The 14647-nt window shown below is 30.0% G+C and overlaps 1 protein-coding gene across 1 annotated transcript; it reads right to left on the bottom strand.

Annotated features, from left to right (window-relative positions):
• Positions 1-970: 970 nt before the first annotated feature.
• On the bottom strand, positions 971-14647 carry LOC107446716 (peptidyl-prolyl cis-trans isomerase). Its single transcript, XM_016061434.4, has 5 exons — positions 14506-14647; positions 9747-9777; positions 9025-9210; positions 6767-6842; positions 971-1183 (listed from the first exon to the last, which is right to left on the bottom strand). The coding sequence occupies exons 1-5, from the start codon at positions 14572-14574 to the stop codon at positions 1051-1053; spliced, it is 495 nt and encodes a 164-aa protein (XP_015916920.3). The 5' UTR covers positions 14575-14647; the 3' UTR covers positions 971-1050.

Here is a 14647-nt window from a genome sequence, read left to right as displayed (position 1 = left end):
AAAAAAAAAGAAAGAAAAAATTAGTAATCTTTGATATTTTAACTAATTATACACATTTCCTGTAACCTAAAATTTGATCTAACATATTAAATAAAAGTATTTATATTTCAATAACCATGCAATTACACAAACTTCATCAATTATTTACTACACTTGTGTGTCAAAGAAAAAACCTTTGACATTTTTAAAAATTGTCAATTGAATTATGTAAAACGAATGGAGTTTTCAAGCGCTCCGGACTGACAATACGCCAAAATATTTTGGGGTAGAATTATTAATTGAGAGAACGTTGAATAGAACAATGTGAACTGTTAATTTGCATAAGTCGCAGCAAAAATGAACATGGTAAAGGAAGAATCTCAATTGAAAGAAAGGAAAAATTAAGCACTTTTTAAAAACACCAAACGAAAAATGTACTTTTAAGAGCTTTTAAAAAACGCTACGCATCCTCTTATTCCTCATATTTTTTTTGTTTTCTATACTATGAATTTGATAAATTTTTTTATCTTTAATTATCAAATGTTGATTTTTAATTTAAAATGAATTTTTATTTTAAAGAAATGAATTTAATATTATTTACTCTAGCCATCTCTCACTTCACAACTATCACATTCATATTCAGAAATTTGGAGATTTTCAAATTTAAAAATTTAGTTTGGTAACAAAATATTGAAGTTCACCCCAATGGCACTATGCAAAATTTTTACACGAAATAAAATTGAAAACTAGATTGTGTGTCTAAAAGTTCTCTACTATAGTAACACAAGTCAATTGCCCATAAACATTCCTAAAAGAATCCATCTGTATTAAATTGGTAAACAATAAAGTACTTCAAATGCATTATGGCTACTATCCAAGGTTACAGTTTCATTTACCATACCCAAGCCTGCATTTTTCTATTTCACATGGCTTAAAAAGACCCCCAACGGCTCTTAAGCTTGTTTAATATAATAAAATCTGAACCAAATGATTGTTTGTTCATTCAGTCAATTTATTAATTATAAAAAACGTTTACAAAACATAAGAAAAAATCCAAGAAAAATCTTAGGGTTACAACTGTCCAGAGTTTGTTACTGTGATTTTCTTGGAGGTCTTGCCAGACTGACTTCCATAACTCTCTACTTTCTTGATGACGTCCATACCATCAATGACCTGACCGAATACTACGTGCTTTCCATCCAACCTGCAAAAAACATTTCCGTTTGTAGAGACAGTTTAAGTTACTAAAAAATTAAATGATCACTTTTCTGATCATTTAATTCATTTTTCACTCTTTTTCATTGAGGCTTTAACATTATAATTATGATGCATAAGTAATACAATTTGTATACACAATACATTTATAAAAATATGAGCTTAGAAAATGTATCAAAATTGTTTTTGGCAAATTTTGCATTTTATAAATAAACTAATCTTGTAACTTATAAAATTTAAAAAATAAAATTTCATATATATTTTAGTTCAAAAGAAGTTCTTTTGGAAAAGCTCGATTTTACTTCATGTTCCACGATTTATTGAAATCTACAATTTTTATTAATTTACAATGCAACTATTAAGGCATCTTCTGAATATAATACTTAGAAAAAATCTTTCTGCAAAAATTATAACGCAGCCGTGAATTTGATACAGGATTGTTAATTCTGTTAAGATTTTATTAAAACATTAACAAAAATCAGAAAGAAAAACAAGTGTATCACAATCTTAATCCTCTATGCTGTGCAATTCTATTACAGACCAGTTAAACATTAATTAACAAGCAGGCACAGAAGCCGACGCAGTAAAAATGATTTATGTTCCACCAAGTTCTGCCCCATCCACACACCCCATTCAAGACAAATTAATTGAAAAACAGGTGCAGTTGCAATACCAGGGCTGCCACTTAAATCTGGAGGGAAAAAATTCATGTGCTCTTGCATGAAATATATTGGCTGGCTATATTTATTAGTTTTAATTGCTGGAAAAACAGCTGAATATACTTAAATAATGCTGTAGTAAATGAAATAGTTAAGCAAAGCAGAAATATGGTTAAATATCCCACAGATCTTTGCCTCAAGTGGTCACCATTTTCTTAAAAGACAAAAATAAGAAACAAAATTCCCTGTATTTTCTAGGCTTTCCCTATGGAGTGGTAACCCTGAATACTTGACCTTGAATCATTATTCAGCATTCCTTGGTCGCCATTATGCTCAAAGGGGGATAGCAGAAATGACAGATGAGTAAATAAAATGACATAAAAAAATAAGAAAAATTGGAAATAAAAAGAGGCATGCTGAAGTAAGAAAAGATAGAAAATAGGAGTAGAAAAGTGTTACATATCAACCACTGAGATTTCCTCTAACATTCAAACTCTGACAAGGCAAACTAGTACTTGTTAACTTACTTGTACTTTTTGGAGATTGCCTCACTATAATACTCCCTCCAGAACAGAAATCGATGCTGCAGGGGACATATCCCACACACACATGACCTCCTTAGGACATATGACTGACACGATAGAAAGAGATATCCCCATGGGTGCAAGTTGGAAAGAAGGTAAAGACTGAAATACCTAACATACACAATACCCCCTCGACATATGCAAACGATGTATAGTTTTAGTTAAGATTTAAAAAATTTTTTCAGTTGGTTCTAGTAATTTAGTTTTTTTTTTTTTTTTTTACTTTTAAGCTTAAAGAGTCTGCTTCTCTTAAAATAAATATAAAACTTTAGAAATGAACTATTCTGCAAAAATACAAATAAATTGATGCGACTGCTTTTTAATAATACTAAACATAAATACATGATCACTAAATTCACTTTCCGAATACTTTTAAAATGAGTTAAATTTAATTAACTTGTAAAAAAGATGAAACTTTATTTTGTTAAAATCAAAAGCATAAATGAAGTTATGATATTAGTTCACATTTTTAATGTTTCTATCAACATAAACAAGTTTGCACTGTATTTTTATTTTCTTGTAATATTTTCAAAATTCCTTTACAACATGTACTTGTACCCCCCACCATCTCACAACAAAAACCAGGGTTTCTTTAAAAAACACAGGCATAAATTTTGTTTTTGTAATAAACATAGCCGAAATCTGCCCCAAAATCTATAGTTATAAAACTTTTAAACAATAATTTAAACTCTCTTAATGTTAGTGATTGTGAGCCCCTTGAGTAAAATCATTAATGACGCATTTCAAAAAATTATTGTCTTTATGAATTTATATCCTTGATATTTTCACAACATGAAATTCTAAATAATTTATATACAGCATAATTTAAATGAATAATTATGTATAAGTTGACTTTTATCTCTTATCACATTTATTATTCTACCAGAAAAAAAAATATTTACAAATGAAAGAGATGCCAAGTATAAATTCTAGTTCTAATATTTTTAAATAAAATATTCAAGGATTTTTAAAAATTAATGTGATTGATGATTTTTTTGAAATTTCCGAGTAGCAGTTAGCAGAAAATCCGGATTTTTTACGGAGCACAATCATCTCTGTAAGACTAAATTAACAGGATGACTTAACATTAGTTTTTATTGGCTGTCTTCTAGTTCATACACTGCAATGATAATGCATACTTGCCAACTTAAAAAAAACTGCCATCAGTAAAACTTTTTTTACAAAAATTTAAGACTATTCGAATTATTTAATAAGTAACAATACACCACAAATGAATAATAAATATATTAATTTTAGAATCTATCACATGATTGAATGTTGATGAAGTGAGAACCAAATTTTCGTTAAATTTTTTAATTGCACTCGTTAGAAATCTAATCAACCAACCATTTATCATCTCAAATTCTATTACAATTATTTCAAATTCTATTACAATGATGCTACTTTTTAAAAAAATGTTATATGCAAAATAAAATAGTTCTTTAAGGGTTTTCCTCTAAATCAACAGTAAAAGAGGATGCTGAATTTAAAGAAGCTGAAGTAGCCTTCTTTGCTTTAATTAAATAATCTTTTTCAAACACTTGTTCGTGACAGATTTTAGAAAATTTGGTTTTTAATAAGCAGGCTTTCTAAAGTTTTATTAGACATAATTGTTCGCGATTCAGTACGGTTTTTTCTAACCAAACTAAAAATTCTCTCACATTCTGAATTTGAATGTGGTATGAGAAGAATTGACAATACAATGTTTCCCAATTTTTCATACTTAAACATGCCATCCGCACCTTCATTTGACTTATCATTGACCACTGCACATCAATTGATCTATCTGGAACAGTTATTTCACTCAAATCTTCCAACTGAAGTTGGCAAAACTGTTTCTGCAGTTCATCCATTGCTGTAAGCTTGGTTTCATTACTTTTTGTTTTTAAAAGGAAGGGAAACAAATTTACAAAATATCTCACACTTTCAAAACTGGAGTTTTCAATTTTATTCAAGTCAGCAACTTCAGCATGTTTGAGTACTTGATCATTTAAAGGGAATTTCTTAATATATTCACAGGCAGTTATGAAATATTTGATAATAGCTGATTAAAACAATGATTTTTCTTCTTCCGAAGAACTTGAAATCAAGTCCATTGCTGCGTTGCCTATAACTAAATCTTGCTGATCTTTATGGTTGAAAGAAGAATGAAAATTGACACATGTTAACTCTTTTCCTTTAACCTCAGAAGGTTTAACAAACTTCGAAAAAAGTTCTTTTAACAGATCCAAAAGAAGAGCTCTTAATCGATGAATTTGCGGGGAAGATGACTGTAAAATCACATTTACCTTTTCAAATGTAGGGATAACATTTAAAAGAAATAAACTGAAGCACTTATTTAAATCTGAAGATAAAAACATAAAAAATTTCTCTTCTTTGGAGCAAGTTGAAGAATCTTTTTTAGCTTTATGTCTTTTAACCATATTCACACTTTCTTGTTGTGACTTTTCCTTTTTTTATCATTAGTTGGGTCCTGCTTATGTGTCATAGGCTGTTTTATTATAGCACAAGTCTTAGTTTCCACTTTAGGCTTATCCTTCAATTTTTCTACTCCTGTGTTGCTTTCTGTATCAACTACTTTTGGTATTTTGAAAAATGACAAAGTAGATGATACAGACACACTGGAAGTAGAAACTTCAGCTCTAAAATAACTTGTAAGTGGATCCCACTGATTAACCAAGCGAGTAAGACTTCTCCCTAACAATAACCAGCGAGTTGACACATGTTTAAGCACTTTTTGTGCTTCTTTACCATACATTTCCTGAAATTTCTTAAGAGAGTCCTTACGATTAACGCTCCTTTGTGGTAAAAAATATCTACCAAAACTTCATCTATCCTAACGGGAAAAGTTGCAGCAGCTTTTTCAGAGGCAAGATGTATTAAATGGCAGCAGCATCCAATTGATATTATGTGCTCATTTTCTTTTTCCAAAAATGAAATCACACCATTTTTCTTTCCCTGCATAACAGAAGCATTATCTGCACTGAATGCTATACAATTTCTAAAAGGAATGTCACATTTAGCAAACACATTTAAAAGAAGGGAGCTTATATTTTCACCTGTGGAGTTTTCTTCCAAATTTGGGATTGCCAATAAAGTACTTTCAATGCGTTGAAGATCCACGTTAAAATAACTCACCACAACTGGGTACAACTTATAATCAGCTTCGTGACTACCATCACATGCTGCAGTAAATGCTTGTTCTTGCAAATATTTAATAATTTCTGAAGTTCGATCCATAGCCATTTCATGGACAAGGGATGCAGTTTTGGTTTTAGCACATCCGTAACGTTTCGCAATTTCACTTTTCGGAAACATCTTTCGAAAAAGCGGACCCACATGGCTGGCGGCATTTAGCGGAACATTATGCTCAACTAAAAAAGAGGTAAACAATAACTCAGCACGCATTACTTCATCTTGGACATTATCAGGTGGCTTAAAAAATTCGCTTAGCCTTTGGTTATTTTCAGCGTTTTCAATGTTCTTGGCATGATTCGGTCCGGTCACGTGGCAATGTATATCATTTCTACCTCCGTGCGATATTAGAAAGTCAGAAAAACAAATCGTACAATAAGCATACTTCCTTTGTTTGATTTTTTTATGCATGGAAACTCTGCAGTATAAGAATTCTTATACGATTGAAAATAAGTTTTCTTCGGTTTCATTTTTAACGCACACCACGTGATTACAAGCTAAGTAGTAGTCGACAGTTCAGTACCGTTTTCGTTCGCTACAGAGGGAGGGAGAACGACGTTTGGATCGGCTAGTTCAGTGACGTAGTAGAAACGGGGAGTGGCAATAATGACAGGAACAGCGAATTCACTAGAGGAGACTGGAAGCAGTTAGGACGGAGAAAAGGAGAATAACCAATCAACTGGTTTACACGTGAACGTGCCGTTATTATGGTTACGAGGATAAGCCACTTATAAGGGGTGTGTGGTTACCGTGTTGCTTTGGAATAGATCGGAAAACTGTCATTTTTTCTGTTTTCCCCCTTTACAAATGGTTTTACTCTAGCTCCGTAGCAGCTGATAATCGCGGAATTTTACCGATGCGCTAATCATGCAACGCTAAAAACGGGGGACCCGTATAAATTTCAGGTTAATCCGTAGACCCGTAAAATTAGACGTAAATCCATACATTTTACGGATAATCCGTAAAAGTTGGCAAGTATGATAATGTATTTAGAGATCTCTTTAAAATGCTATTCTTTTAATAATCATTTGACCTTCTACATGCACATTTGAAACATCGCTATCAGGTTTAGTTTGGAAATTAGAGGAATTCCAATAGAAGGGAAAAGATAACTCGTAGTAATATTAAACTTACCAAGTCGTTTTGGCTGTGCAGATGAAGAATTGTGATCCATTGGTATTTTTACCAGCATTAGCCATGGATAAAATACCTAAAAACAAATGAATCCATCAGGAAAATTTAAAAAAATAGCGTGCAAGTACTACCAGTCTATTCATTTCAAAACTTAAGTGTAAAATCTGGTACTAAAAGAGAATGAGTAAAAAAAAAAAAAAAAAAAAAAAAAAAAAAAAAAAAAGATACATTTGAGAATAGAAGTATTAGGATTATTCTCAACTCCTTAAATTTTTTTCAAGTTTCTTTTCTCAAGGAAGTAGAATTTTTTACATGAACACCTTAAAAAATGCACATTTAAATATTTATTTTCTAATAATTTAGAACAAATTATAGAAAAACCTAAGCGGTTTATCAAAAAAAATAAATTTAGTTTACTTTTTCGAGAGGAAAAAAAAAAAAAAAAACACTTGTGCAGAGATTATAAATAAAGACAGGTTAAGAGAAACTAAATTTTTTCTCTTTTTTAGATAATGTGTGAGAATTACTTTTTGAAACATACATATAAAATAGCATAGGACTTTAAAAATTGTTGTGGCTTAAATTATTACAGTGTTTTCACTACAGCCGAGAACTTCGCATATTTTTTTCTTTCCTCGCATTAAAAAATTATTACCACGAGAAATTCACGCATTCTATAAATAAATTTCAAAACTCGCGAATTTCTCTCGCATTTTGGAAAAAGCTTCAAATTACGCCGTTAAGAATAAAATCCATTCAACTTTTCTTCCAGGATCTTTCATTATTTTAAACATCTGCCCCGTTATCTAGCTTCCCTATTTACCAGTATTGTTCAGAACCTTTTCCAACAACAGAACACAACCACAGAACCTCCTTTCTCTGCAATCACGTGTTTACCGTGGGTAAGGTTTCTTCATGTAAGACGTTCAATTTTTTTTATGTGCATTTTTTTATGTGAGATGGAGAAATACCTTGTAAAGGCAAAGTCTTCTATGATGATGCACCAAAAATATTCAATGCTTTAAAAAATAGAAGATGTTAAAATGTATTATAATTAAAGAAATGATTTTTTCCAGAGTTTGTGTTTTTTTAGTTTTTAGAAATCTCACTTAACTTTTTGAATTCACCCACTTTTTATCCATGATGAAAACACTGCATATCGATAATTTTTTCATATTCTATGCATAAAGATAAGTTATCCTAAAAAAATATTTAAAACCTAAAATAAAGACTACATTAACCCATATCTAAATGAAATTCAATTATATTTAATCAATTAACAAACTTTAAGATCAGAAAGGAAAAAAAAACTGAATAAAAAAGCTATGTTTAATTCTTTTACAAATGAATCAATAAGATGGATAAATAGAACATAAATTGCAATGGTAAATCTGCAAAATTAGTAAAAAAATTTTAATAAATACAAAAAATTAATTTTAGTTATATATTTAATTAAAAATGAGAAATTCAAATAAAAAACAAGCAAATTGAATGAAACTAAATTATAAAATTACCAAAATTTACAACAAACGTAATGATTAAAAATATGTATTTTAAACCCAAGTAAAGTAAGAAAACTACAAAATATTGCAGCTAAATCCATCCAGAAAGTTAGAGATTTATTAAGAACCTTCAAACCTACAGGGAACAAGGTAACTGGCGTTTTGGCTTAAAACACCTGATCTTTTATAGTACTAAATAACAGAAACGGAAATGACAAATTACAGCATTCTAGAAGGTACAGAAAGAAAACCTTCTATTTCATTAATAGATCTTTATATTTTCTTAGAGCTCTGATGATCGAATTCAGTATCCTTATCTCTCAGACGCTGACTAACCTCTTGGCTATGCTGGCTTAAATAATAACACTTAAATTACCATACGGTAACAATAGTTAGAAGCACTAACATAAACACAAAAACTGTGGATAAGATATAATGAAAATCTGAAGAAAAAAGCATAATTCATGATTAAGAATTCATTGAGAAAGAAATTGCAAATGGGAGGAGGAACATGAATTGTGAAATCAAATGTATTCCTTATTAAAATCATCTGCTTTTAGAACAAAGTAAAAAAGTTCTTAATATGTTTATGTGAAAAAGCACAAAGCTGGAGATCAGTATATTAGGGATAGTACTAATCCAAAAAGAAAAACTGGCAGACTTTTTTTCTGGTGAAGTAAACCAACTAGAGCTAATACTTTGTTAGTAAGTTATGTTATAATAGCAATATGTTTTTCGTTCGAGACACACACATACCTGCTCCAGTATGCTTAAGGATGAAATTCTCATCTTCAAACTTGTTGCCATAGATAGATTTGCCTCCAGTACCGTCGTGTCTGGTAAAGTCACCCCCTTGACACATGAAGCCTGGAATCACCCTGTGGAAGGTGCTGCTCTTGAAACCAAAACCCTTCTCACCAGTACACAGAGCTCGGAAGTTCTCTAAAAATAAGGAATCTAATATTAAAGAAATATTTTTGATGTCATTAATGCTTAATACTGCCAATTCTTATGTCCCCAAAATCCAGCAGATAACTCCTCAAATTCACTTCTGCAGGTACACTAAACTGCTTCAGATAGCAAAAGAAAGGCTAAGCTCTTCTATGGCAATATATTTGTACTTTTAAGCTTTATTTTACCTTGAAATTTCAATCATGAAGCTAAACAGTTCAGGTATTTGTTCATTCCTAACAAAATTGAATCCAATTCGGCATATTTGATATTAAATCAATGCATATTTATGTTAATGCTAATAGCTTTTTTTATTTTGTTACTGGGGAGTGTTGTTACGATGCAGGTATCTCGAATATAAGATATGATGAAATTGCTTGAGTCTTGGAATATGAACAACTAAGCAATAGCTCACTATTCTGCATTTAGTTTCCTTCCCCAAATAAAGAGAATAGTTAAAAGAGTTTCACAAAACACTTCATATAGTTTTAACAAACTTAATAAAAAAAACAGCAAACAAATCTTACCAGCAGTCTTGGGTACAACATCTGCTCGCAACTACAAATAGAAATAAACAAGGTTACAAATTTTAAATAAAGCCTAGAATTATTAATACATTATTATGTGATTTACACTGATAAATTATTAATGACACTTTCAGAGATAGTGTTCTTTTACCAGACCAAAAAACCCTTGAAGAAAGTAAAGTGGGCTTTTCATAATAGAATTTTATCAACAAATCAGCATTAATTATATGATAATTACATACTAACCGAGTACACTGAAATCGAAATCACAAATAAAGAACTGCACAATACTTGAGATGCCAATTCACAATTGAAATAAGCTAAATTTTCCTGATCTTATTACCTACAGTTACAGATACTTTTAAAATATTATACCGTACAACATTTTAACTGGACTCTTCACTCTCAGAGTTGCATAAAACAGTTTTTCCAGAAAAACCCAACCCGGGTGGGTTTTTCTTTGTTTTCTCATGTTTTATTGGGTTTTTTTAAAAGAGGGCAGGGATAAATACCTTATTTTAATATTAACAATTAATTCAAATAAATTGGTGCTAAAATCTAGAAAAGTTTCTGACATCACAATAAAAAATTCACTCACATATACACACATTTGAAACTTATTAACACAGGATTACTTTATTTATATTTTAAAAAAGGAGGATTTTTCGCATAGAAAGTAAATTAAAGGCACTGACTAATCACTCTCCAAACAGTTATTTCACCATAAGTTAATTTTTTTAGGCTAGACTACATATATTTCAATAGAATAGTTCTTTAATATAACAAAGGATAAAAAGAAATCAATTTTAGAAAAACCCAGTAAAACCAATTTTAGGGTGAACATGCCCATGCTTTACTGCAGTGTTTCCCGAAGTGTGGTACGTGTACCCCAGGGTACGGGAACAGTCTAGCGGGGGTACGCGTTCTTATACAAAATATCTTGCAACAAACAAAATTTTCAAAAATTTTTATTTAAAAACAAAGCTAGCCATGATTACGTATTTTTCTATTGGCCATTTTTTGCAAAGTTAACAGATAATTAGTGGTGTCAACAGCCAGTTAGGATTTTTAACTTTAGTGCAGTTTTTTATAGTAAAAAATACATCCATCCTTTTATTAGTGGTACACAGCTTTACGAAAATTTTAGAGTTTGGGAAACACTGCATTACTGGGTAGGTGGGTTTTTCGCAACCCTTTTCACTTTTAACTCTTTTACACTGTATATACCATAGGACACAATAGCACTGTCAGATAAGTAGTGCAATGTACCACTGCAGAATACATTAATCATTTAAAAGCTTAATCGGAAAATTGATGCCTCATTTGAATATGTACATATAATTTTTCACTTGAGCATAAGGTAGTTGCGACCTTATCACTCAAGTTTTCTGTTTTACTTTACCTGTTTTAGAGCATAAAAACTATTAAATGTTAAAATGAAGAAATAAATACTTTTAATTCAAATGAAATAGAATTCTCAAACTGTTTAGCATTGCAAAATTTTTTAAAACTGTTATTGTGCCTTCCTTATATTAAGTACAGTGAAAGAGCTTTTAGAAAAAGATCTAGAATTTCAACAACGGTTACAACAGAAAAATTTTCAATAAGTATTTCACCAGTTAAATGGTGCTATAATATAAAAAAAAAGAAAAAACATTTGAACTATGTGTAATAAATAGGGCTTACAAGTAGTATATACTTAAAACATGAATTTTTCGACCCATTGAACTATGACTCTACTAATCTTCAATATTGTATCTTGCAGTAGCAGTAGTTTTGTTTTATGAATAAGTATTTTTGTCATACCTTAATACATAATTGTAAATACATATTTACAAAAAGGTAGTCAAAATTTCAAGGCACAGAACATAGAAGTAATGGAAATAAAAATCTTTTAATGTATGTATAATAGATATTTTACTCTAAGACTTAATATCTAAAGCTGATTTGTCAATACAATGTAATTATGAAAAAAACTCACCTATTATCTTCTCAGGTTTGGGTAAAATCATAATGCTTTACATAAAACAACTTAATAACCTATAGAGGTTTAAATTACAATTTTGCTTAAAAAATCATTTAAATCAATGATTTTAAACAATTTAATATACAAGGTAAATTCCATAGTAACAGACAAGACTTCATATTTTTCACTATTTAAAGCTATTAAATATCAAGCTATCTTCATGAATTTTTCAGTGAAGCAACTTTAAACACATGTCACTTAAAAGATTCAAAATATTTGGCTTAGATGAAAAACATCTTAATGAACACAAAATAGCCAAAAAATACGAATACAAGAGTGCCTTGACAGTCTGGCTAACTGCTCTGAAATGGTACACAGTTAAAATTTAGTTAAATTTAACGCATTACAATCAAATAACTTTCGTAACGGACAGAAAATAAAATTTAAAAGTAGCTTTATATATTTACTAACACAATTACTTACTGTAACAAACACAACAGCTTCAGAGAGAAAGCTCAAAAATATTCATAAAAATATAATTCTTTTGATATAATGATTTTTCACGAAACAGACGTATACTTGTTTAATAAAAGCTTGTAAATCAATAGTAATAATTCCATAAAAAATTTAAAGAAAACTTTTACTCTATTTCTTATCCTTAAATGAGAAGCGAAAAATCACAAGCATCTTTTTTTCACTCCCAGGTGCAAGAAAAGCATCTTTTGAATATAATACTGAAGAAAAGAAAACTGGTGTTCTTTACTTCCCAAAGGAAAAATCTTTCTGCAAGAACTAACGTTCTGCGACAGGGACCACTACTACCAAGTGGCAGCAACATTGTCACAAAACTATGGATGCCAAGAAAATTGCAAGACAACGAATTAACAGTCTCAGGGGTCTGTCTAGGATTTTCTGAGAGGTACCTATTTTGTGAAAAATTATATTTAAAAATCAACACAAAAATATGGATTTATCGTTTCTTAAGGGATACAAAAATAAAATTTTAAGAACAAGTATTTTGTGAAACTACGGTTTTTCCTAAGGTTGAATTTGTGAAACTACCGTTTTAACTAAAATTGAATTTGGGAAGGTACCGCTAAACGGTAGTAAATTCAGCCTGGACAGACCCCTGAGTATAGTACCAGATTTCAGAAAGTTATAGCAATCTGACACAAAAGCATACCGTTCCCGTAGATTAAATCGTAAATAACAGGTATTAAATAAATTATTTGTGTGTTTAATTACAAAAAATATATTTTCTAGCAAACAAAATTAACTAGCCTTGTATATCTTTTCTGCACTAATCACAGAGTAAAGTTATTGACATAAAAAAAATGGTTCGATAAAAGTTGGTTTATTTCTCATTTCTTAATTATTTTCGATCCTACATCTAAATTTATTTTTAAAAAAAAAACATGGCTAGCATTTTAGAGTGCCGGGGAAAGTGTAAACTACATCAGAGCTTATATTAACAACAGTTCAAATTTTGATTACACTAACATTGAAAGGTAAACTAATCTTATTATTTCATTGTGGAGTGACATTATTTGATCCTTTAGCAATAAAGATATTTAAATAAAATTTGTTTAACAAAAATATTTGTCACATACTTATAATAAAAATTTAATTTTAATCTTTTTCCCAATCGTTTTTTAAGTCCACAGATTTATCCTTCAGACTTTAATGCAGTCTCCACTACGGACGAGTTTTTTACTGCTATGGGATCTCGCAACTTTTTTTTTCATGTGATGATATACAAAACGCAATAATATTTCCAACATAATAAAAAAAATATATTACATATTCAATTAAAAATCTCACATATTATTTTATTTAATCGGAATAGTCTCTTGTAAAAACAACGCTTTTGTTACTTTAAATTAGTAACATTTGTTATTAATAGTACCTTGCAGAAAGATAATAGCGCTAGAGAGGTTTGTTACAGAAAGCCAGAAAAATTCTGCCACCGAGTATCACTAATTGTTGAATAAATTGGGTAATGTGAGGTCATTGTTTCTTATGTTACGAAGAATTTAAAAAAAAATTTATAAATAGATTGTTACTGACACTAACACGCGACAAAAAATTCCGCAAATATTGAAATAATATGCAGCTTTTTTTAATAACACTATACTTGGAAAATGACCGGAGTAATTCGTATATCTTACAGATTTAAGGTAATTAATCGTATATTTTACAGATTAAGGAGAGCATTGTTTGAAAATAAATAGGATAGATGAATTTGTTTGCACCGGCGAAATGGATAATTAATAAAATGTAACATAAATTATAAATTGTGAAAACGAAAAAGAGCTTTTTAACGAGAGCTTTTACTTATATACTTTAGTTAAAAGTCAATTTCGTATAAACTAGAGAATGTTTCTTAATATAAAGAAAGATTGTGCTAAGCCTAAACCGCATGTTTTTATACATTCTTCAAAAGCAAACTTAAAAATTCCTCTTTCCGTAGAAGAAAAACGGAATTCATTTCGTTTAATGACTAAAAATAGTATTTCTACAAATATTAAACTTTGTTAACACACAAGTGAAATGTGTCAGCCATTTTAACTTCACATTAGCTTGCTGCTTTTTGCTCAAGTAACAATTCAAATACACATTAATAACTACGACAAAATGAGATTTCATGAAAAGAGGTTTATATAAACAATTTTATGAAATGTTAAATCGAAAATCAAATAAATACCAGAACACCAACTTTAGTTATGTCGGCAGATGATCTTTGCCGGCAACATGATTATATTTAATTCATGAATTTAAAAATAAGTATTTTACCTCCATGACTACTCTTCCTAAAGGCTGGTTATCAGCAGCAAGGTCGAAAAATACTTGAGGTTTCGACATTTTTACTGAACAAAAAGCCCTAGAACTCGAATAACAAAATGGCAAATTTCTCACCAAACTCGGGTTGGGCGGA

The sequence above is a fragment of the Parasteatoda tepidariorum genome, chromosome 6 (assembly GCF_982258835.1).
Source record: "Parasteatoda tepidariorum strain Cologne lab strain chromosome 6, Ptep-v5.0, whole genome shotgun sequence".
In the NCBI taxonomy this organism is placed as follows: domain Eukaryota; kingdom Metazoa; phylum Arthropoda; class Arachnida; order Araneae; family Theridiidae; genus Parasteatoda; species Parasteatoda tepidariorum.
This window is presented reverse-complemented; position numbering and strand designations above follow the sequence as displayed.

Excerpts from the sequence above, each read along its gene's own strand:
- LOC107446716 (XM_016061434.4), bottom strand. The coding sequence starts at position 14,574 with ATGTCGAAACCTCAAGTATTTTTCGACCTTGCTGCTGATAACCAGCCT. Across the intron at positions 6,843-9,024 it reads CCTTAAGCATACTGGAGCAG|GTATTTTATCCATGGCTAAT; the intron begins GTATGTGTGTGT and ends ATTTGTTTTTAG. Across the intron at positions 1,184-6,766 it reads TGCACAGCCAAAACGACTTG|GTTGGATGGAAAGCACGTAG; the intron begins GTAAGTTTAATA and ends TGTTTTTTGCAG.